The sequence below is a fragment of the Nycticebus coucang genome, chromosome 9 (assembly GCF_027406575.1).
Source record: "Nycticebus coucang isolate mNycCou1 chromosome 9, mNycCou1.pri, whole genome shotgun sequence".
Classification (NCBI taxonomy): domain Eukaryota; kingdom Metazoa; phylum Chordata; class Mammalia; order Primates; family Lorisidae; genus Nycticebus; species Nycticebus coucang.
This window is the reverse complement of record NC_069788.1, coordinates 18,390,494-18,415,986: the sequence shown is the minus strand read 5'-3', so window position 1 is coordinate 18,415,986 and position 25,493 is coordinate 18,390,494. Positions and strand designations below refer to the sequence as shown.

The window sequence follows — 25,493 nt, the reverse complement described above, 5'->3', positions numbered from 1 at the left end:
TCATGTGGAAAACATGTGCCTCAGCATTATTTGTTAACCAACATTTTCCCATCAAAATTCTATAGACAATGTTGCACGTGACCTTCTGCTTTGAAGACTGCAAGTCATATTCTGTAGTAATTTTTATTGTTTTGTAAAATATTTTTAAACTCATGATATTCAGCTGGATACATTAATGTTCACTCTCAATTTCAAATGATAATTTCAGTGTTTTAAATAGGTTAGAAACTGGTTTATATTTTAGCTTTATTGTATTTTAGCATTTGTTTTCATTTAGTAATATCAATTATCAATATGTTTGGCAGATCAATGTCTTATCTGTTAATAACACTTCCTTTTACAATATTCTTTATGTTAATGAAAAATCTTCCAAATTTATTCCTCACATTATGAATCTGGCCTTTGTGGTAGCGATTCCACTCTCACTGCTTTCAGATGAGATTCCTGTTTCTTCCATTGTATTCATATTGCCCTGCAATTTCATTCAGATTTTTTTTACTTTGCTTTCTTTTCTCACAATTTTTTTCACAATATATATGCTTTTTAACAGAAAATACTTACATCACACTAGTTTCTTTCATGTCAAACAGATTTTGTCAAAAAGCACTTCTGAACTTCATGAATGGTATGTTTCCACTTTTATTTATGATGCAAATTTTGGACCTTGTTCGGTAAGTGAATAAGTTTATATGAGTGGAACCAAAAATAATCTTAATAACTGCATATAAAATAGATTATTTTCATTGCAATGTTCTTGACATTTCCATTAAAGTTTACACAATCTAAACTTCATAGGCTGAATGTGGTCAGTGTTTTCCAACAATTCAATGAATTATTACTCCTAGAAGAATGGACAGATATCTAGAACCATTGATATTCCTATCAAAAGGAATTAGAACCTAGCTCATGTCCTTGTCTGGGCTGTGGTTATGGGCTGTCTGACCTCTGTGCTGATGCATGTTCATACTGTGGGCTGTGCCTTGCTTTGGCCACACACTTTGTGAAGGATAATCTCTGTCAGATGATGGATAATCTACTTTCCCAATAATATAATAATAATAATAATTAATTAATTAAAATAAAACTACTTGGGAAGCTGAGGCAAGAAAATTGCTTGAGCCCAAGAATTTGAGGTTGCCGTGAACTGTGACGCCACAGCACTCTACCGAGGGCAACATAGTGAGACTGTGTATCAAAAAAAAAAAAAAAAGTAGCCAGATTTCATGCTTTTTATCCTGCTAAAATTAACTTATATGGAAATCCTAGCTTCTGCTATTTTGTTTTCAATAATATACTTTAACCACCTCAGTTACAACATAAAATTTTTTTCAGTTGGTAAAGAAAAAACAGTCTCTCTATTAAATACACCTAAAAAACAGTCTCTCTATTAAATAGACCTAAAGAAGATGTAGTATTTTTAAAACTAATTTTTACCATGTGTGCTTATAACTACTAAGTTCATAAGTTAATGTCTCTTGTAATTATCATTATCTGACTCAGCACCCAAAGCACAGTGGTTATGGCTCTGGCCAAATACACCAAGGGTGGTGGGTTCGAACCAACCCCAGGCCAGCTAAACAACAATGACAATTGCAACAACAACAAAAAAAATGGCTGGGTATGTGGCGGGCGCCTGTAGTCCCAGCTACTAGGGAGGCTGAGGCAAGAGAATTGCTTAAGCCCAAGAGGTTGCTGTAAGCTGTGACAACACGGCACTCTACCAACAGCCACACAGTGAGACTCTGTCTCAAAAAAAAAAAAAAAAGTTATCATTATCTATGATTCTTCTTTATAGATATATTCAGCTTGAATTTTGCTGATATAACTGCATATATTCATTTTTGTTGTAAAAGTTAAATGTAAAAGTTACAATACAACTAAATAGTTTTAAATGTATAATTAAAGGCCAGGAGTGATGGCTCATGCCTGTAATCCTAGCACTCTGGGAGAACAAGGCCTAGGGGTTAGGATTGTTTTAGCTTCAGAGTTGGAGACAAGCCAAGTATTTTAGAGTCTCTAAAAATACCCAGGCGTTGTGGTGGGCACCTGTAGTCCCAGCTATTCAGGAGTCTGAGGCAAGAGGATCACTTGAGCCCAAGAGTTTGAGGTTACTGTGAGCTGTGATGGCACCTAACTCTACAGAGGGTGACATAGACTCTGTCTCCCCCCAAAAAAGTGTAATTAACTTCTATGACTTATATGATACTTTGTATTAACATGAGTAAATATATTATCTAGAAGAATAGATTGTATACAGATGAATGGATCATACATAATTTTGTTAGACCATATTTTAAAATGTCTAAATTATTGGCAGAATGTTTATGGAGCAAGAAATTTGGATTACTTGGTAACTTACTGTAATACATTTGATAAATTCACATTTCTTTGTGTTCATATAGTAAGAGGTACTTTATTCCTAACTAAATAAAAACACCGTGAAATATTATCTTGAAAAGCAAACTAAACTTTCTTTTCCTTCTTTTGAAACATATGCATATTTAGTGTGTTTGATGTTTCCTGTCCATATTTTAGGTCTGTATGAATTGAAAAAAATGCTCTCCACCATATCATCTGATATGACACAGATTACACTGTCAACCTTTTTTTCTGTTAAAGGTCTGATCAATGGGGGCGGCACCTGTGGCTCAGCGGGTGGGGCGCCGGTCCCATATGCCGGAGGTGGCGGGTTCAAACCCAGCCCCGGCCAAAAAAAAAAAAGGTCTGATCAATGTCAATATATTCACTTGAAAGAAAATTGTTCTAAAAATAATTTTTGAAATCTAACTTTTTTTTTTTAATTTTTTTTTAGACAGTCTCACTCTATCACCCTGAGTAGAGTGCCGTGGCATCATCCTAGCTCACAGCAACCTCAACTTCTTAGGCTCAAGCAATCCTCCTGTCTCCGCATCCCAGGGAGCTGGGACTACAGGTACCTGCCATGACACCCAGCTAGTTTTTTTTTTTTTTTTTTTCCTACTTTTAGTAGAGCTGGCGTCTCATTCTTGCTCAGGCTAGTCTTGAACTCCTGAGCTCAAGAAATTCACCCGCCACGGCCTCCCAGAGTGTTATTATTACAGGCATGAGCCACTCCACCAGGCTTAAAACTCTAACATTTCTTTACAAAAATAATGTTAAAAGTTACTGTTGATCCTAAGATATCTTTTCCAAAAATGGAAAATATATGATAAATTTTAAAATATCAAATAGAGCAATGGAAGATTATATTTGAAATCTCTTATTTTTGGATACATTTTGTGACTCAATTTTCTGAACTATTTTGCAATTTTTACTGTGAAGAGTTTGCCCATTTTTTCTCTATTTTTTACAGAATTTAAATTAAAACCTTATTTGTGAGAGCTGACCAGGATTACATTTAAATTGTAGCCAAAATAAGAAAAGATAAATTAGTTGCATTGTTTTCTGAGGAGTACAAAAAATCCGCATCTTTTCTCTCTTGCATTTAAGTTGCTGTTTTGTAATAGTTTTTAGATTTAGTCAGCATTTTTGAAGCTTGTACAGATTAGAAATTTCTTAAGAAGTACCCTGACAGCGAGAAAAGCCATGTTATCTTCTACTCATAAAAAAGACTTTATTGGAGAAGTTCTTTCCTTCCATAGCTTTTGGAGGCTTGTTTATATAATGTAGCCACAGAATAACATTTCCAAAGAAACTAAAAAACTACAAAAATATAAATAGTGTAGTGCCAAACCACAGGAAAGTTATTAAAACACAGAAAATGTTCTAAATATACAAATCCAGAAATATTACTGGCATTTCATATTAAATTACGAATACGGAGGTGACTGTGTTACCTGATAAAAACAGAATGAAATTTGACAAGTACATTATTTAACCAACAATTATGTGCAAAAATCAAGAGAATAAACTTCCCCAGGTATTGCTGGAATTTACACAACTAGTGTCAGCATTCCTGAGGTGACCAAATTTGTTTATTGAAATCTTCGGCCTCCACCTATCAGACGTTCCCTGAGCTAACACCTCAATTTTCCAGTGGTCACAAGGCCATTGATTGTCTGGCAGAAAGGAAATTCTGACCGACCCTAAATAATCTTCCCAATGACTCCCATACCATTTCTTGTAGAAATGATAAACATAAAATTACGTTTGCATTTGTAGCCAAAAAATTCTAACTGAAATAATGGCACTTTCAAACTGATATCTGTGTATTTGGGTCTCCATTCTCATTTATTTTCATTCAACTATTTCTCAGTTTCTTAATAACTAAAATTATTATACAATATGCATTTATGTGCATATCACACTTCAGTTTAACAACTTGGTCTCATGTATTATCTCAATCTTTGTCAAATTTAGATGTGTCTTGTTCTTTCTTTCTTTTTATTTCTTATATGGCTGCCTTGCATTTCGTGGCATATTTTAAGACTCTAATTTCATCTAATTCATCCTTCAAGGCTCAATTTATATATTACATTTTATAATCCTACAGGCAAAGTTATTGGCTATCTATCAACACAGATTTTAGATTAAATTTTTAAAAAGGATTTCTACATGTTTTGAATTAATTATCAACATCCAGCAAGCCCTAGAAATATTTATATGTTTAAAACTGAACATAGGAAGTCTTTAATATTGATAGAATTATATTACCTTTGTACTTAAAATTCATAGAAATGAAAACAAAAAATTCTCCATAAGGAGTAGCAATAATTCTTTGAGAGCACTAAAAATATTTTGGATGAAAAGGGAAGAAAAAAATTATCAAAATAAGTTATCAGTGACACGCCACCTAGTTATGCTATGCGGCTTCTCACATTGAAATTGAGACCTCACATTTTTAAATGTTTTATGGTCTTAGGCTGCTTGATATTTGATTAAAAAGTAGTAACTTAAAAAGTAGTTAGTGGAGTTTAATAGTTTTATGTTGGTTGTTTAGTTTCTCTTGGTGCTGGATTATGAATTGTTTTTTGTCTTTTTTTTTTTTTGCATTCAATGGTAAAGTTCAAGAAATGAAATTGTATAGAGCCTTAAGCAGCTAAGAAAAATTTATACTCTAGTAGTAATGTTATCGCCTTATATTAATACACCAGATTTGTCCCAGAAAACCTGAGATCCTTTCAGTATTTCTCCTAACAGCAAAGTCGGATGAGTATTCAAAGGGGGAATAGAATACCAACCTGTACACAATAATGAGAAAATTGAAAATGAAGGTACTTTATAGAGATTATTGTCAGTAGCTTAGCACCAGCAACCACATCGCCTTCAGCTACTTTGGCACAGACTGGCTGATACCCCATTACTTTACCATCATTTGCTTTGGAATCCCCCACAGTGTAAATGGGCCCAGCATAAGTGATAAATATGTCAATGAAAATATTTCACGTATGAGATGAATGTGTTTGGCCATCTCCCTGGGGAAGCTGATTTGTGTTACTTCTGATGAAAAGCTGCTCATCCTCCTTATTACAAGATGGTGATTTTATAACACATTAATATAAATGCTTGACCTTTAGAAATCTAGTTCTTTTGAAGAAAATCTCAGATATGCATACAATTAGAACCAATGTTGAATATTTTGTGTTGCCAGATCACTAATTAAATTCCTGCATGTAACCTTTTTCTTCCTGAAATCCAACATTTAGTAAATTATTTTATAATTATGCAAACAATGTTTTGTATAGCTTTTGCATTTTAACGAGTTTAGGGGAAACTACTATTTAGAATTGAATCAGAATCTGAAAGGAAAACGTGTTGTACTATAGTAAGAGCTGCCATCTAGATAATAATACATGCTACCTTTCATGAGGCTGCAATCCCTTTGCCATTTTAAAAGTCACAAATTTTCTGCTTAAACTTTTTGCTTATTTTTGGGGGCAGGGGAGTTTAAATATTTAAATTCACAAATAATATATAATCTCCTGAAGTGAAAAAGAACAATTTTTCCTCCACTCCCATAGCCTTTTTTTAAATATTACTTTTCAAAAATGTTTTTAGCATTTGTTTAAGTTAGCCTTCGATGAGCTCAAAGTCCAAGATCAAAGTAGACAGAAATATAATTCTCATCTATATTCCCTTCATTTCATCAGACACGGAACAGAGTAGTATTCTAGCAATAGAACTACACATGTATTAATTACTAAACAAAATAAAATTTATGTAGCAATAAAATTACAATAATATATTATTTTTTTCAATTGTTAAATATTTTAACACCCCCATCCATTTTCTGTTCTTCAGGACATAATCAGTACACATGACCTGTAGACAAGGACAAACAGATTTATAAAGGAATCCTATGAGTAAGGACCTGAAGTAAATGGGTTAAGTTGTATAAATAATGGGAGATTTTTGGTATTTTAGCTAAGCATTTTGCTAAATCCTCTGTACCAGGCTGGGCCCAGTGACTCACACTTGTAATCCCAGCACTCTGGGAGGTCAAGGCAGATGGATTGCTTGAGCTCCCGAGTTCAAGACCAGCCTGGGAGAGACCCCATCTCTACTAAAAATATAAAAACTACCTGTGTGTCATGGTGGGTGCCTGTAGTCTCAGCTACTCGTGAGGCTGAGGCAGTAGGAACTCCTTAGCCCAAGAGTTTGAAATTGCTATGAGCTATGATGCCATGGCACTCTGCCTAGGGAGACAGAGATTCAGTCTCGAAAAAAAAAAAAAAAAAAAAAAACTAGAAAAATTCTGTGTGCCATGATGTGCTCTAAAAAATATAGAGTCTGATAAGTAGGGGTCAAAGTTATTATACGCCCAGCAATGATAGACACACCCACACGTATATGTATGTATGCACAGTCACCAAATACATACATCTTTATTATTTCCATGACATTATATTTAGGTACAGTACATGCATTCATGTGACTAATTTATTCATCTACTATAGAATATCTTTTAAGTATAAAAGTAGAATAAGAAGAGTCTCAGTAAATGGAGAATTCATCACAGCAGGACTGCTTAAAAGAATATGCTAAATGGAGATTATCATACCTATGGAAAGACACTAGTTGGAAGCTTAGAAATCCAAGGAGGACAAAAGAGCAACATAAAAGGGCACAGTATAACTCTAAACAAATATTGGCTGTATAAAATGAGAAAAAGAGTATCTCATGCAGTTTTATATATGTATAGCACATATATAAACTATGCATATATGCTTAAAGGGACTACATGTGGTAAAGATGTTTTAAACCATTGTATTATCTGGTATGTGGTACAAGTGTCACTTATTGTTAATATGGTAAGTCAATTACAAATGTCACATAAAAGTGTAAGGAATATCAAAGAGAAAATATAATGGATGAAACAAATAGAAAAAATAATGTAGGCATATATTTAAACCCACACATAAATGAAGTGCATAAACAAATGTGACCTAAATTCTCCAATGAAAAGACAAAGGCAAAAGTAATAGCTACCCTGTTTCCCCGAAAATAAGACAGTGTCTTATTTTAAGGTGTGCTCCCAAAGATGTGCCAGGTCTTATTTTCAGGGGATGTCTTGTCTATCCTTGTAAGTAGGTCTTATTTTCGGGGATGCCTTATTTTCGGGGAAACAGGGTAGGAATAAACCAATATATTAGAGGAATGAAAATTAGGCATCAGTAGGGCAGTGCCTGTGGCTCAAAGGGATAGGGCGCCGGTCCCATATGCCAGAGGTGGCGGGTTCAAACCCAGCCCCGGCCAAAACCCACCAAAAAAAAAAAAGAAAGAAAATTAGGCATCAATATCCGGCAGTGTATAACAGAAGCTGAGCTCCAGCTGAATGCAATCTTACTTGAAACATAGTACTGAATTTCTATAAGGAAAAAAATTAACAAACATGTAAGGAAAGAAAAGCAGTCTATGAAAAAATGTTAATCCTGGAATTTGACACATTTTGCATTGCCAAGGTAACTTAGACCTAGAAAGAGAAGAAAGCTGTGTAGCTGGCATTTGGAAGAACAGAGAACCACAGAGCTTTGCAAGTCAACTTTGCAACACGTGATACTTTAGCAGAAAGGAATTTGATTTGGGATAGGAGCCTCACAGAAAATAGATGAAAAAGAGGGGATATATCAAGGAGGCTTAGCTCGGGCTCCTGTCAAATAGAGAAAGGCTGGACCTAATTGTGTAAAACAACTTGGATCCTCCTGCTGGTCAAAGGAAAGTTTCCCAGACTCTTTCAGTCAACAAGACAACTACAGGGAAAGTAAGAGAAGGTACGTGCAGTTACTCACATCAAAGAACAAGGCAGACCTGGACCCTTTGAAATAAAGACAAAGATTATCCTATATAAGAATTCTGCCTACCAGTTAAAAGCTCTCATTTTGACAATAGAGAATTTTAGAAAACAGCACTTTGATAGTGTCAAGAGGACAAGGGGTGAAAATGAATTTAAAAAACATTGAACTTTGAATTTATCACTGAAACATCATAGCTATGGATGACATAGGAATGGCCAAAAGGTTGTGGCTGGAAAAATATCCCTTGGGATTCTTCCCAGAGCTTAAAGTCTTTGGGAAGTTTCAGATAATAGCATTGGAATCAGATTTAAATCACGTAAGATCCACCCAAGTATGTGGCCTTACCCTGTGATGGTAGCAGCTGCTCACTCCAGAAGCTCATGGTCTCCTGCAGACCAGAGTACACTGCGGCTTCCTCGTGCTTTGCAGAATGGTAATCCACACTCAAAAGTGAATTTTACATCTTGGGACTGACACAAGCCCTCCTGATTAGTATAATTCACTAGGTCTAAAACAGTGTGGTTCCCCGACCGCAGCACAAGCATCACCCCAGACTTCTGGGCTCCAGAGTTAATGGAATGAGGGCGTGTAGAGGTGGGGCCCACAGTCTGGTTTTTAACAAGGTATCCAGGTGATTCTCATGAAGTTCATGATCACCCAGTCTAGAGATTTAGAGACTGACATTTAACCTGGAAATTTGATTATCGTACTAAAATTCTCTGAAAATGTGATAAGGATTAGGAAAAAAAGGTGATTATGCCTGATATAAAAAGCGTGATAATGCTCTTCTAAAAATGTTAACATGCTTCTGTAGAAAAACACTTGGGTATGCAGATGGAGGCAAAGGAAGCAGTTGGAGGGGGGAAAGAGAGAGCAGGGAGACATCAAATGGGAAGGGAGAAAGGGAAAGAGAGGATCATAGGAGGAGAAGAGAAACTAGGTGGAAAGGGGGAAATCAGAAGAGGGGAAGGATCCAGATGACGGATGCAGAGCTGACTGAGAGAAAGAACCAGGGCGAGGGCCTCTGCTTTTAGTGGGTTAACTCCACATCCCTTGAAAAATTTAGACATATCAGTCCCTTTACATCTCACTACACGAAAGGGTTAGAAAGAGGACTGAACATTTAATCTGAGGAAACCCACAATGCTTTTTACAATTCTTTGGAAAGAAAAAGACCCTATAGATAGATAGAAGATAGAAGCCTTGCTGATAACATGAGATGGTGAGGCTTATGCTGCATTTAATTTGAAAAGTAAAAGACAAAGTATCCTATTTTTAACCACATCTGGTAAATGGGTCATATCAATTTCAAATTATGTATACTATATGGGATCTATTTATATGAGTAGTATATATAAAATATGTATTTAATAATCGTAAAGTCTACTAATATAAAGTTGATATGTAAAATGATAGACTGTCCATTGATTGTGGGCTCAATTACACATATACATATATTCATGCAAATATACAATCAATTAACAAGTGATATTTTTATTAGGAATGGTATTAGGAAGAGTTAGATCATTCTTTGATTCTGTTTTATTTTTAATTGCTGCTTAATTATAAATTTAACAATTTTTAGAAGATAATTGTGTTATTAAAACAGGTATATATAAATATATTTTCTAAGACACACTTTTAACAATGCTAGCATGTTTTATGGTATTTTATTTTTACTGAGAACATGTGTGAATGTGAAGTAAAGGTACCAATATTTTAGCAAGTTTACCAGAATTTTTGCAGTGAAATTTATTTCCATCTTTAAAAAAGCTAATCTGGGTGACTATACATTTATTCCAATAATATAACCATTTCCATTTTTGGAACTTATCTTTTGAAATTGCCTCCTAAACCTCCAACATACAATATTAAATGCCAAATAGGAAAAACATTTCTCATTTTAAGATGGAAGTCCAAATAACTTCTAGAATTGGATCTGCGTAATAAAATGGAATATCAAACTGGAATAAAACTTTAAAAAATTATTTTATTAAATTTAAGCGTGATTCATAAGGGACAATATCTATTTTCTTCTTCCTTGATAGCTACTATCAATTTTTACAAGGCAATGCTAATAAAGATATTTTGAAATTGGTATGAACAATCATTTCAATGTAAGACCAAGCATAAAATCGGAACGCTTAATTTCTGATATTAATTGTTAAAAGCTGCCTTATACTACACTGTGACTCTTTTTCTGTATGAATTCATGGAGGATAATGTATGTTTGTGATTTTATTTTTTCAAATTTTATCAGCATCAGGGTATCTAACTGACCCAGACCATACAAAACTCAAAAGTTTATCCTTAAACTAGAAAAAATAAATAAATAAATGGCACTCACTGTGCTTATGCAGCCAAAAAAGAGATGGAAGAGCGGTGCTGAAGTTGTTCAGGCAAAATTACTGGGAGGTTCTGGCTGCCTGTTTTCTCTTCAGACCTTTGACATATATCATCACATTCCCAAGGGCTCAGCCTGGGCCTTATTAGCCTCGTTAACATAAACAATATTGTGTAGTCAGAGATTAAATTGCCCAAAGGAGCAATCCAATTATTCAACTGAAGGCATTTTGACTTCACCAAATGAGAAAGCAGGCTACAATACCAATCATTAGACACATTTGAGATACGTCAAATAAATGTATAACAACATTATCCAATAGAGAACCTAATTTCTCAGGAAAAACTTGCCTGTAAATCCTGGGACACACTTGCTGAAGAAATAGCCACTTAAACATTGGATGCTGGTTGATCCATTTTTGCCGGGCACAGATTTGCAATCTTCAGTTTTGATTTCACAGATGTTTCTTCCATGTCTTTGCAGACAGCTACAGTTAGAATTGTGCACGTCGGCTGGGCAGAGGGCATGTACTGATGTACGCTGGTTTCCTAAGCAATATTCCACTTTGGCAATATGGAATGTGCGAATATGCCCTAGAGAACAGTTGCGTCTGAAACACACAAAAAGCGAAAAACCAATTGTCCGTATACTTTACTTTGATATATTTATATACTTAAGTCATGAAGAATTTAAATACACATGAAGAATTATTTAATGAAGATAGTTGTGAGTGCATTTAAAAAATATTCTCAATGAAATGTCCATTCTTGCCAAAACTTAATTTTGCTCATTCTGGGAGGCTGAGGCAGGAGGAATACCTGAGCTCAGGAATTAGAGACCAGCCTGAGTAAGAGTGAGACCCTATCTCTAAAAACAGCCAGGCATTGGGGCAGGCGCCTGTAGTCCCAGCTACTCCGGAGACTGAGGCAAGAGATCACCTGGGCCCAAGAGTTTGAGGTTGCTGTAAACTATGACTGCACAGCACTCCAGCAGGAGTTTAAAAACCAGTTAAAAAACAAACAAACAAACAAAACAAAACAAAAAAGCCCACAACAAGAACCCTCAATTTTGCTTATTGTGTAGAATGACAAGTGAAAATAATGTTGGTGCCAAATAGAGCTAGACTCAAATACGTATTCTGCTACTTAATTGCTGTGTCAGCTTGGATGACATCATGAACTCTGCCAAAGCTAAAGGACAGGGTTTGCATACGTGTATACATACATTACATACATAATAGACTGTTCAAACTCAATTTGTCACTTAATGAAATTGACCTAAAATATAGCTGCATGGCAATGCCAGGTTTTTTTAGATTACTTTTTAGAAGCTATAGATTTTGAATTTTTAAATATGTATATATTTGAACACAATAATATAATTCATGAATTCATTATTTTAATTTTGTTAGTATGGATTTTAATACATTTTCAAATCTTAGTGAGACTTTGCTTTAATAACATACATACAAAATTAATTCCCACACTAATTTCAATGTATTCAATCGATTCTTCTAGTAATTTTTCACATAGTTTCCTGTAATTGAACATAATTATAAAAGAGAGTCTGTATTTTTGTAAATGTGTTTGAAACATTTTCAGGCTTAATATGGAGGGCCAGATTAGCTATCAACAAAGTAAAAATATTTTTATGGAATTAGAGAGACATGAATTTTTAACTTCTTTCTTCATTTCATACACAGACACACACACATCTCAGTATCTCATTTATTTATTAAATCATTATAAATTGAACAAATATTCTCTGATCTTCTCTATATCTAGGCATTAGCTTAAGTGCTGTAAATTATGAGATGTCATTTTACAATAAGTATACATTATGCAATAAACCATTATGTATTTCTTTTAGTATTATATATACATGCATAAATTGAAAAAGAAATCCTGAATCTTTCTTGTGTGAATAGAAACATAAATGTGAATCATAGTGATAATGTTTGGTCTAAAGTATTGTGATTTTCAAGTATTCTTTACCAAATTATGTTAAGTGCCAAAGGACACTTAACATAATCACGTAAACATGTCAGTGAGTTGAAAAGAGCACTGTCAAATTACTTTGCTCGGTATTATTAATAAAGATTAACCTACTGAACCTAAATCATTACACTCATAACTATGTATGATACTAAGTGTGTGCAGCCTGTAAAAATGTTAAAAGTCAATTAGTTCAAGCCTTTCTTCTTGTAGTTGTGAAAAACTTAGCCATTTAATGCAATTTGCGAAGGATCACTGAAATTGTTAATGGTGGTAAGGATGGTGGATGCTTTGATGTATTCAAAGAATCCCAGTTTTAAATCTTCTCTAATTTATTTGGTAAATAAGTCTTGTGTGTCCTGGTTTCTTCCTTTGTAAAATTCTCAGTTGTACATCAATTTTACAGAAGCAGATTAAATGTACTTTTTACTGGGAAAGTAACTGCTAACCTGCCAACAGACATCCTGCCAAGAGAGTTACCTGAAATAAAATTATCCAATACTGTTATTTCCCTTCAATACTTCTCCCTGTCCTCCACACTCCCCCAAATACTAGGAAATAAAAGTTTGCCTGTGCCAGGATGATTAACAATATTTTTGTAGATCGATGATTAATTGTATTCTTTCACTTTCAAAAGTGTTTTGGTTGGGGTGGTAAGTTACATGGTACCCTGTATATAATGCCAAGATTATTAAGTAGTTATGACCTCAACTCTACCAGTTTCAGTCATAATTCTATTTGATATTCCATTAGAATGAAAGGAAAAACAAACAAAGCAAAAAATAAACCTCTGTGAACTAAAGGAAAATCTTAAGCACCCCAGCCAATTGGATGGAGCCTTGGCCAAGGAGACCCAGAATATCCTAAAGCTGTCTGACCATGAAGAGCAGGTGATCAGACATGCCTCATCATAGCCCCATCCCTTCCTGGAGATACCCTTTGTTACAATTTAATAGGCCTAAGGTTATGCAAGATGAAGCTTAAACCACACCTGCAGGTCCTCAATTTACTTAAGAGATCACTTGATTCTTAGCATGTGCCCAGTGGCTAGTGTATGATTAACAGACTTTGTATTTGTACGCATCCACGTATTATGTGTTTATTCCAACGTGGTTCCAGACTGCCTTGTAAATGAGGGAGCACTCATAAATTAATTAAGCAAACCCGAATACTTTTCTAATTTATGCCAATTTTGTAATCTTGGTAGATAAGCTGGGTTATTATAATAAAAAGAAAAAATAATTGATAAATTAAGAATAAAAATATTTTCAAATTGTCAGCATAATTTTTCTCCTGAGTTTTATTGGACGTTTTTATGTTCTTAATATGTCAGGATTTTACACAAAGTTTGTAAATCTGTAAACCCAATTAAAAAATCCTCACTGATCTGTGTTTGTATAATTTTTGATAAGTAAGATAAATTTAATATTCTTAAATCTTCTGATTTATTAACAAAAGCATGACTTAAAGTTTCCTAAGTAGGTAAAAAGGGAGGTCTCAGAAGCAAACCCTTAAGAACTGGCCTTAATCCAAAGGAAATGTTCTTAATTTTAATAGTTCTTATCAAAGTCCACTCTAGGACGCCATAGCAACTTATGTTTTCATTTCTGACTTTGAGAATGCTGGGCTTCCTGAACCCAGGAGAGCTCTGAATATCATGAAGTGTTTTTACTCTTTACCAACCTGTCTGGAAAAATCTTTTTTGCAATGATTTTCATGTGTTTGCTTTTTAAATCACTAAACATAGTCTTTTTATATAGTACTAGCCATTTATCTTTCTCTTTCATAATAGGATATTTGGGAAAATATTTCTCTGCTATTTTTTTATTTAGGAAATTATTTTTAATTATTATGGGTGCAAAATAGTTCATATTTTAACACTGATTTTATAATTAGTTCAAAATAAAATAAGATATTGATACACCTTTGTTTTTTGCATAACATACTTCAGCTCTCCTGTATTCTCAAAACCAACACAGCAAACTGTTGCCTTTTAATGGCCATTGGTTGGACGCTTATTGGGATGTTGTTAGGAGAGTCTGAATTCTGATGCCCTGGAAGATGTTCAGGTTTTCTGAAATGCACTTTTGGTTGTAAGCCTATTTCTATGTTTTAATTCTTTGATTTATTTTAAATTTATCAAATAATATACAAATATCCTTATAACAAATACAGATTATCTCTTGACCCACCATTTCCAACTAATCGCGCTGCCTACATGAAAATATTTGAAGTTTAACTTTTTCTCTTCTTTCATTTATCTCAGTATTTCCAAACAATATGCTTTATACTTATTTTCTTTTAAATAGACATCATTCATTGACTTCAACTTATGGAAAATACACATTTAAATTTCTTTCACTACTTCCCACCCCCAAATGCGCGCACGCACACACACACACACACACACACACACACACTGCAGGCCCCTTTTTAATTCTCCCTCTATGATTATGTCAATTTTTCTTAAATTTATATTCATACAAAGGATTATGACTTTATCAATATAATTTACAGCTGAAACAGGTAGTATGCCTTCATTTTTTTCTTAACATTTTTTTTTCCCAACAGTTAGTAATCACCTTCTTTTTAAATTTTGTTTATTACTCTCAGTGGGCAGCCATAATTATTCCTCAGTGTTACTCAGTATTTAAAATACATTGGATTTTCTGTCAGCTTCATTTCTGTTTCCTTAGAGATGTTCTCCTGGATAGGTAATTCTATAGGCCCACTATACTGGGTCTTCCGGGGTGTCTTGTCACCCGCAATCTGCAGTTTTACTTCCTGTATTCTGGCTTGGATTTTCAGGTTCCTAAAATCTTCACCTTCATTTTCCTTAGTTTACTTCTTATTCTAAATGAAGCATATTATTTTCATGTTAGGCCTCTTGAGAAGTAAACAAGTCCAGATATTCTAGATCTGAAAATTTAACAAAAACAAACTCTTTCTGCTTTTCTCTTATTTCTTTGGAGACATTAAGTATTGGAGCTTTTTAACAGTTTAAAATGCTCATTGTCTTTATTTACCCTATATTCTCTCCCCACTGCCCCGCCAACCCCCAATTAATTTTCTTTCTGGCTATAAATTTAGATGTATATGTGTTTATGATGAACTCCTACTCATATTGAAAAATAAATCACCAAAAAATACACAATTCGCAATTTTGCGTATTCATTTGTAGGTAAAGTTTGCTAGCGGTCAGCTCTATTGCATGTATCAGAAAGGCAGCTGGCTTATTTGTTGAAGGACGCTTCATCTCCCAGTTTGAATTCCTTCTCCCAGGGTCAGTGACAGTCAGTGGGAGTGACCAGGCCACTGCCCACACTTTGAGAGCAGAAGAGGGGAAAAGGCTGTGTTGTCTCCGTTGTTTCTGAGGAGCCTTTTACTTAATTTCCCCTTAGTAGTAAGTATTGTGCGATATCCCTGGCTCTGCGTGTTGTTCCCGGGTGGCCTGGTCACACAGGATGAAGGAGAGTTTCCACGGGCCTATTGCTTATATAAGCTTTCAATCGATTCCTTGATTTTCAGACTCACTCTCCTCCCATCCTCAGAAATTTTTGATGAGTCTAATTCCTGGGCCTTTTGAACGTGGCTCACCTTACTTACTGGCTTCCCTACTACCCTGAATGTAGCTTGGTATTTCTGGCCTTTGGAGCCCACCACTTATTTGCCTACCTCGCAACATACCAAATTCTATTGCCTTCTCTCCCATGCTCACTCTTTCGTTGGACCATAATTTTAGTGGATTTTGGCAAAAAATATGTAAGGAAGTACATGTACTTAATTGGCCATATTTAAAAGTAGACCTATAAATTTTTAAAATTAAAATTATAACATTTTTTCTAACATATTTTTCCAGATGCCTGAATGTGTTTGAAGTTGTAATTCATAATTTTATATTTTTATGCATGTACCTGTTTCATCTTTTTTCCTTTAATTTTTTCTGGATCTGTGTCATTCATTCAATATTGTTCTACCATGTAATAGTCTTATTTCATTAATGTTCTAATATTTTGTTTTAATATATTTTCTCATTACTCTTATTCTGCAGTTTTTAGTCTTTCTTTTTTTTTTTTTTTTTTGTAGAGACAGAGTCTCACTTTATGGCCCTCGGTAGAGTGCCGTGGCATCACACAGCTCACAGCAACCTCCAACTCCTGGGCTTAAGCGATTCTCTTGCCTCAGCCTCCCGAGTAGCTGGGACTACAGGCGCCCGCCACAACGCCCAGCTATTTTTTGGTTGCAGTTTGGCCGGGGCCGGGTTTGAACCCAGCACCCTCCATATATGGGGCCGCATCTTACCCACTGAGCCACAGGCGCCACTCCATAGTCTTTCAACTTTTATTTCCCACATATTTATAGTAAGATAAAATAGCTTTATTTTTGTTTTTAATGAAACTATATAAAATTTATAAATAGAAGATGTTATATAATTAAAAGCATTTAATTATTTTTGTTCCATGCATTAGAATGTTAGTTTTGTTATGTATTCATAAAAGTTTATACTACATGTTTTACCTTATTGATAACTATTATAAATATTTTCCCTCACTTTCTTTTCTAAGTGACATTTGTTTTTTATTGGAAATCTATACATTTCTTATATTGATATTTCAATAGGCCACAATGCAGAATTATTTTCTCATTTCTAATAGGGTCTTTCTTGGTCAATTCCTTTAGTTGTCTAGATTTGTCTAGATCATTTCATCTGTCCACTGTAAATTTTGTTTCTTTCTATCCAAGTTATTCCTTCTCATTTTTTCACTTGTTCATATATTTAAATACTCTCAGGAACCTAGACGAAAAGCAGGCCGCACTGTTCTTAATGAAAATGCTATTACAGTCAACATAAAGCTAATGTAAATTGCTTTATAGCCTATTCAGTACTTTCTGTCTTGTCTTCTACACTGATGTATCAAAATGTAGTCCCTGCCCTGTTTTAATCAGCATCTCTCCGATATTTTTCTACCTATTTCTTTTTTTTTTTTTGAGACAGAATCCCACTCTGTTCCCCCTAGGGAGAGTGCTGTGGCATTGTCATAGCTCACAGCAACCTTGAACTCTTGGGCTCATGTGATCCTCTTACCTCAGCCTCCCAAGTACCTGGGACTACATGTAACTGCCACAAAACTGGCTAATTTTTTTCTTTTTTTAGTAGAGCCAGGATCTCGCTCTTGCTCAGGCTGATCTTAAACTCCTGAGCTCAAGCAATCCACCTGCCTCAGCCTCCCAAAGTGAGCTACTGTGCTGGGTCATATTTCTTCTAATATTTTTAAATCAAATTGTTATAATGAGTGTCTTTTAAACAAAATTGAATTGAGTATTTTTTAGTTTGACATTTGAAGTTTTTGAACAGGTATTAATTACAGATATATCTGTGTGTACATGGAATCCATTTGTTTTCTTTTGCTATATGACTTGCATTTTATTTATTTCTTGAATTGGTTTGTGGTGTGTTGATATCTTATCATTTGCAATATTTTCTGGGTTTTATCCTCTATTAATTGTCTTCCTAAATGTGTACAATCTCCTTAGTTTTCTATTCTTTGAACAACCTCAGAGATTATCTACTGATATCTTGCTAGACAGATTAGAAAATTAGAATATTCTATGCCTTTTCTTTTTTCTTTTTTGATACATTATATATTTAGTTTCATCATTTTGTTTCAAATTAAACAATTAAATCTCTGTTGCTGTATTTCTCTTAAAAAATAAATTGATATGATTACAGTTCATCATAACGTTTTCTGTTCTTAAATTCGTTGGTTTTTTATGTAATTTTGTAATCCTAACTTTGGAATTGCTTAATTTTTTATCTATATTTAAATACACTATAATCATCTTTTATTTATTTTCAGAGTTTTTCAACTTCAACAGATTTCTTGCGTTGAACAGTATTCTGTTTTTGTTTTGTTTACTTAAACAGGAACTCATAAAGTCTATATTTCTCAAGTATTTTATAGTTTGTTTATAAATTATTTTTAAAGTTTGTTACATTTAAGATCAATTTGAATGAGTATAATGTGCTAATGAATACACCAAAAGTATATGTTAAATTCCTAAGAAATTCCTACGGCATCATTTAGAAAAATGTCTTTGAGAATTACAATTTAACAAGTAAATTTTACCTCTATTAATATCTGTAAAATATTATATAATTAGTATTTTTGTGTCTCCAGAAGCCATCTTCTTAGATTTGTATCTAAGATTTGGATCTTTTTAACTGATCCAACACCAATTTATATTACTAAAAATATGAAAGGAAAGAAAAAAATTAAATAAATATCAGAAAAATGCCTTTAATAATGATATATGAAAACACACAGCTCTAATTCTTTCCAACTTCTTTCTTGCTTCAACATGATGGTCTTTGCTGTAGTTGAGAATAGGCACATATCTCCCTTAGTTTGCTTATATCCTAATGCTTGAGAAAATCTGATATTTTTTCCGAAGTGTAAATAAAATCTTAATGTCCTCTAGTATTTTTTTAATTTCAATAGATTTAGGAAGTGCAAGTGTTTTTGTTACAAGATGAATTTTACATACTAAAAGTCAGGACTTTTAGTGTACCCATCATCAGTGTATATTGTACCTAACAGGTATTTCTTGATCCCTCACCGCCCTCCCATCCTCCTCTTTCCTTACTTTGCAATGTCCATTATACCACATATGCCAGTCTATACACATCCTTTAGCTCCCACATGTAAGTGAGAATATGTAGTCTTTTGTTTTTATATTCTTGAGATACTTAGGATATTGGTCTCCAGTTCCACCCAAGTTGCTTTAATAGACATTATTTCATTCCTTTTTTATGGCTGAGTAGTACTCCATGGTGTACATATTCCACATTCTTGTTATCTGCTCATCCACTGATGGGCACTTAGGTTGATTCCATTATCTTTGCAATTGTGAATTGTGCTGTGATAAACATTTGGGGACAGGTGTAAATACACAGAAGTGGGATTGCTGGGTCAAACCGTAGGTCTACTTTTAGTTCTTTGAGGCATCTCCATGCTGTTTTTCTTAGAGGTTATGCTAATTTACTTTGGCACCAACAGTGAACAAGCATTTCCTTTTTTATAACATCTAAGCCAACATCTATCATTATTTTGACTTTTTATTAATGGTCATTTTGACAAAGGTAAGGTGGTATTGCTTTGTGATCTTACTAACCAAAACACCATGATACAAGATCAGCCACATAGATCAATGGAACAGAACCGACAACCCCCAAATAAAACCATACAGCTACAACTGATTTTCAACAAAGCAGACAAAAACATACACCAAGGAAAAGACACTCTTTTCAATAAACAATGCTGGGACAATTGGGTAGCCCCATACAGAAGAATGGGATTAGATCCCTGTATTTTACCATAGACAAAAATTAACTCAAAATGGATTAAATTTAAAATGTATGATCTGAAACCATAAATGTTCTAGAAGAAAACTAAGAAAAACTCTTTTGGACATTGGTCTAAGCAGAGAATTTATGACTAAGACCACAAAAGCAAAATAGAGAAACAATACAAGTAAATAAATAGAACTTAAGTAAACTAGAAAGTCTGCATATAGGAAGGAAAAAATTCTTACAAAAGTAAATAGGCAACTATAGAATGGAAGAAAATATTTGCAAAATATATTCTCAACAAAGGGCTAATATTCAGAATTTACAAAGAACTCAAACAAATCAGCAGTGAAGAAAAGAAATAACCCCTACAAGGAATAGTCAAAGGATGCGAACAAATATTTTTTTGAAAGAAAATAAACAAATGGCTAAAAATGTACGAAAAAATGTTCAACATCACTAAGCCCCAGGGAAATATAAATTAATATTGAATTCCTAAACACCTCCTAAACTAGATACACTCTAATCAAACCAATACTTTCTATTTATAATAAAAATACATTTTTGGGTTTTTTTTTGTAGCACCCTCTTTACTTTATATAATTGAATTCATAGACATAACCTATCTACACAAATAATACTAAAAGTCAATCAAGATAATGCCCAAACTCTAATACAAAAAAAATCAAAAACCTCTAATCTGTAATTGAATACATTTCTTTATAAAAATACTATGAAATAACTAAATGAGAAGATACATTGAAGTGGCTATTTGCACCCATGTGCAGAATTACCATTTACCACCCACAAATAATGACTGCTGATAGTAGTTTGACATTAGAAATTCAAGCAGGATGATGTGATTGTTTTAATATGGTTAAAAACTCTAATTATACATCTCTGAATAAAAATAATATGTATTTGATTAAATAAAAGTTTCGTTTCTAGAATATCTAGGGATTTTGTAAAAATACTTCATGCCAGTATGTAAAATGAAGTTCAGATCTAGGTTTAGATATTTATAAATAGGCTTTATATCTACATTACTGTACGCTGAGACTTTTATAAATTGTGTGAACCATGAACTACTTTTTTTTGTATGGAGCTATTCTAAACTTTGAAAGATTTGTAACACTCATTATTCATCACCCACCTGCTAAATGCCAGCTGTTCCAGACAATTATTCTGAATATTGTAAATGACCCTAGAAATTGCCAAGATGCCCTACAAGGCAAGACCATCTTTTTGAAAATCATTGAACTAAAGTAAATTTCTCCAGTTTACAAAAGTCCTTACCAATTTTCATTCAACCATGTACTACTAGTCAAGTATTTTGTCATTATAATTAATAAATGTAAGTAACTGCTCTAATATACATGTGTACAAGGATACCCAATGCTAAGATAAATAGCTATTAAATTGAAAGCTATTCAATGACAAGTACATTAATTTTTATGAAATATCATGAAGATTGTAGTGGCCTATGTATATCGTTGATAACTTGAAAATATTCTGTAAGTGTAAAGAAATTTTTACTTTGAGAAAATAAATTAGACAAAGAGACTTTATGAATGTAGTACTAACATATTATTAAGTTAAGAAATGTTAAATTATACATAAATTTAAAATATGTGAAAAATATTATGAAAAAAGCAGAAACCTATTAGGTGAAAATCTATAATTCAAAAATATGGTCTAATTTTTTAATATTGTAATTAGACTTGCTTCATCATTTAGATTTTTAATGGAATTATTTTTCTAAAGATAGAATGAAATCTAATACTCTACTTAGAACCCTAAGTCCTAAAGTTATGATTTATATGGCTTGTAAACAATGGATGCTCCATTAATATAGTTTCATTTTAAAACTGAATAAGCTATGCTCAAGAGAAAGGTCATCTTCTTAAAGATTCTGTATAAAAGGCTTCATGAAATTTGAAGTTCAAGAGACAATTTGAAAAGCAATGCAAAAAGGTTACTTATTAAAAAATCTATTTAAATATTATGAATTAAAATAAAAATCTGGCCCAGGCAGTATAAAATCATACAACACGTATAAAACATTTTATTGTTGAGAGATGAAATTATATCACGACCAGTCATAGAACCTAAAGCTATAATGCAGGCAAAGCTTGACTTTAAATTCATAACATATATGTTGGAAAACTACATTAAAGATAATTGTGTATACATAATCTAAGTTTCCAACCCATACCATAGTTGAAACTTAATGATACAAACATGCTCCATTGAGGAAGTTTACTATAAATGATTTCGGTATACACATAGATAATATAATAATACCTACTTAGGATTGCTAAAATGAATGCTTTCTCTATCATCATACTATAACAAGACTACCATTTTTAAATAAGTTTAAGGAAGGAAGGTTATTTGGCATAATAAAAAGGAGGACAAAAAAATCAGTGCACATAAATGCATTAGACATTACAGAAAACAAAATTCAATGGTATCAAGTCTAGACAAAAATAAAAATATACATTATATATATACACACATAAACACACATGTACACACAATAAGCCACTTTTATATGTGGTTCAGTTCTTTTTTTCTTTTAAGGTAAAAGGTAAGCACATGGAACTCTTGCTTGAAGGCAGAAAAGTCAGTATGATGGAGCCAAAATAAATAATAAATAAACAAATACAAAATAAGCAGCAGGGCTTGGTAATAAAAGTCATCCTCATCGTGACAGAAATGACAATAGTTAAGAATAAATAATTATTAGGTTATCGTGTTCAGAAATAATTTAAGAACACTCTGAACAAAATATATCGTATTTTTGTTGCAAAGTCACTGAAAGGTCGATTTACACAGCCTCCTGACTCCACAGAAATAGATTTTGAAATTATACCTGGTATTCTCATGGGCTTTTAGATTTTACACTTTGAAACAGAACACTTGCTTATAACTGAAAAATTGTGTTTTGGTTATATTTAGCATTATATAGAAAATATGAATCTTCTAAAATAGTCTATAAAGGAAACAAGTTTAATTTAAAGCTTCCAAAAAGAAATCCAGAAGACACATCCCAACAGCTATAACCAAGCTACTCATATGTTCAGAAATGGAAAATAATAGTTACTTTAGTGCTTTAAAGAGATATTTGCTTTCTTAATGAAATAGAACAACTCTGTTGTGTATTTTGAAGAGAGTTTACATGTTTATAGGAATGGTACATGACCGGGACAAGAATCAGGTCTCACTGTCACAACATTCTGTACAATTTCTTTCCATTAGAGGGGTTTCAAAATTTGAATAAGTGTATAAATGAATACATTTCATTTTGTTACACTATTTCTGGTGGTAAATAGGGATTGGTGATTGCATATCTTTTGTCATTTTAATATGTGATATCATATTCTATAATAATTTCTAGATGTTTTGACTGATATGGAGAACTGTTAATTTCATATAGAATATTTATATCTATAAAATATGCTGGGCTCCATTGTTAGTATTAATTATGAGATAATAGCTAGAACTCATGAAAGTGTTGCAAATTTTCATTACAAAAATGCCGAGATTCTCTGGATATGCAAAAAAAAAAAAAAAAAGAATAAAAAAAGAAAATTTTATTCTAAAATTGTTGTATCCATTTTTGTTAATCTCAAATGATTTTCTTATTTCCCTTGTAATTTCTTGAGGAGCCATTGGTTAATGTGGATTGTGTTAATTTCCACATAATTCTAAATTTTCCAAGTCTACTTCTTCTTGTTTCCCAATCTCATTCCATTTTGCTCAGAGACCATAATTCCTATTATTTACAACCCTTTTTACTCTATTTCAGCTTGTTTTATAACATAACATATGGTCTATTCTCGAAAATGTGCCATGTACATTAAGGGTTTTTCTGCTATAGTTGGGTAATGTGTGTTTAAGATATCCACTGGCTCCGGATGATTTAGTGTTTTTCAATATCCTACATCTTGGTTGATTTTTTTTTTTTTTTGCCAAGTGCTATATCTACTGTTGAAAGTGTAGTATTAGAATCTCTAAATATTATTGTGTAATTGGCTGTTTCTCCTTTCAATTCTTTTTACTCCCTGTATTTTGGGGCTCTATTGGTAGTTTTGTTTGTGTGTGTGTGTGTGTGTACACACAGCAGAACCTCTGTGAGTTGGTCACCCACGTGACTATAACAAACTGGTCATATACAGAGGTGGTTAACACATGAAATCAAGCCCACCATACTTATACGAGCCTACCGTACATGTCTAATCTATAAAAATTAGGTCAACCTAAGGAGGTGGTCAACGTAGGGAGGTGGTCAACTATGGAGATCCCACTGTATATAAAATTGTTATATGTTCTGATAATTTAAACCTTTTATTATTACAAAATGTCATTCATTTTCTCTAGTAACTTTTTTTCTTTTGTAGTCTATTTTATATGAGATTAGTATAGATACTGCAGCTTTCTTATGGTTGCAGTTTGAATTATTTATCTTTTTTTCACTTTTTTAGTTTAAACCTATTTACATGTTTGAATCTAAAGTGTATCTTTTGTACCCACTACACAGTTTACTATATCCAGAATATATCCAGTCTGAAAATCTCCTCATGATTGGATTTTTTAATCCCATTCATTTTATTATTGACATAGTTGGATTTATGTCTACTATATTACTTTTTGATTTCTGCATGTCTCATTTTTTTTGTATTTCTATTCATCCAATACTACTTCCTTTCATATTAAGTAAATATTAGTCTAAGAAACATTTTAATTCCTTTAAAGCTATTTTTACTGTATTACATGAGCTATTTTCTTGTTAGTTGCTCTGGAACTTCCCATATACATTTAATCAAATTTACCATAGATTATACTAACAAATCTAGCAAGAAATAGAAAGGCTATTCCTCTACAATATATTCCTTCTTCCCCTCTTTTTTGTGCTAGTATTATTCTTATATAATATAAATATATTATGTAACATTATGTATTAACTATATGCATAAATATAAATGGTATATGAATTCCAATCATTTTAAACAAATTGATTGTTATGAACTATTATGAAATAATTTAGTTATGACTTATCCATTAGAACTTTTTGAGAGGTAAGTGATATTTGCTCAAATGATGCATAAATACCTGGGTCTACTAATTCCATCTTTACAAATATCTTCAAATTGACAGTTCTTTTCTTGAGAGTTGGATATATTTTCAAGGTACATTTTGCCAGCCCATCCAAGAATGAATAGATGACAATATTCTCCACTGTCTTCTTCACTCAAACTGACTTTATTTGCACAAATCTATAAAAAATAAGAAAAAATAAAGAATCTATAAAAAATAAGAAAAAATATAAAAAAAAGAAAAAATAAGAAATAAGTATCCATTACATATTACAACATTACAATTATTTCAAGGTTTGGATTTCATGCTTTCCTTTATGTATTGAAATCATGTATCCTTTAGTAAGAAAAAATTAGTTTTGATTTATATCAAAGTCATTTTCAGCAGTCACGTTTTTTATACTCAAATTACAACATATATATAGATATATTTAAAAGCTGAATAAATATTATATAAATGCCTTTAAACATAGAATTTTTTCATTTCATTTTAAT

The 25,493-nt window shown here is 32.8% G+C and overlaps 1 protein-coding gene across 1 annotated transcript in view; it reads right to left on the bottom strand.

The window, feature by feature from the left end:
- Window positions 1-25,493, bottom strand: part of EYS (eyes shut homolog) — a 1,685,250-nt gene that overhangs the window by 1,488,288 nt on the left and 171,469 nt on the right. Inside the window, 2 exon segments of the mRNA XM_053601630.1 lie at window positions 10,908-11,165; window positions 25,013-25,178. Of these exon segments, the coding sequence (XP_053457605.1) occupies window positions 10,908-11,165; window positions 25,013-25,178 (424 nt within the window).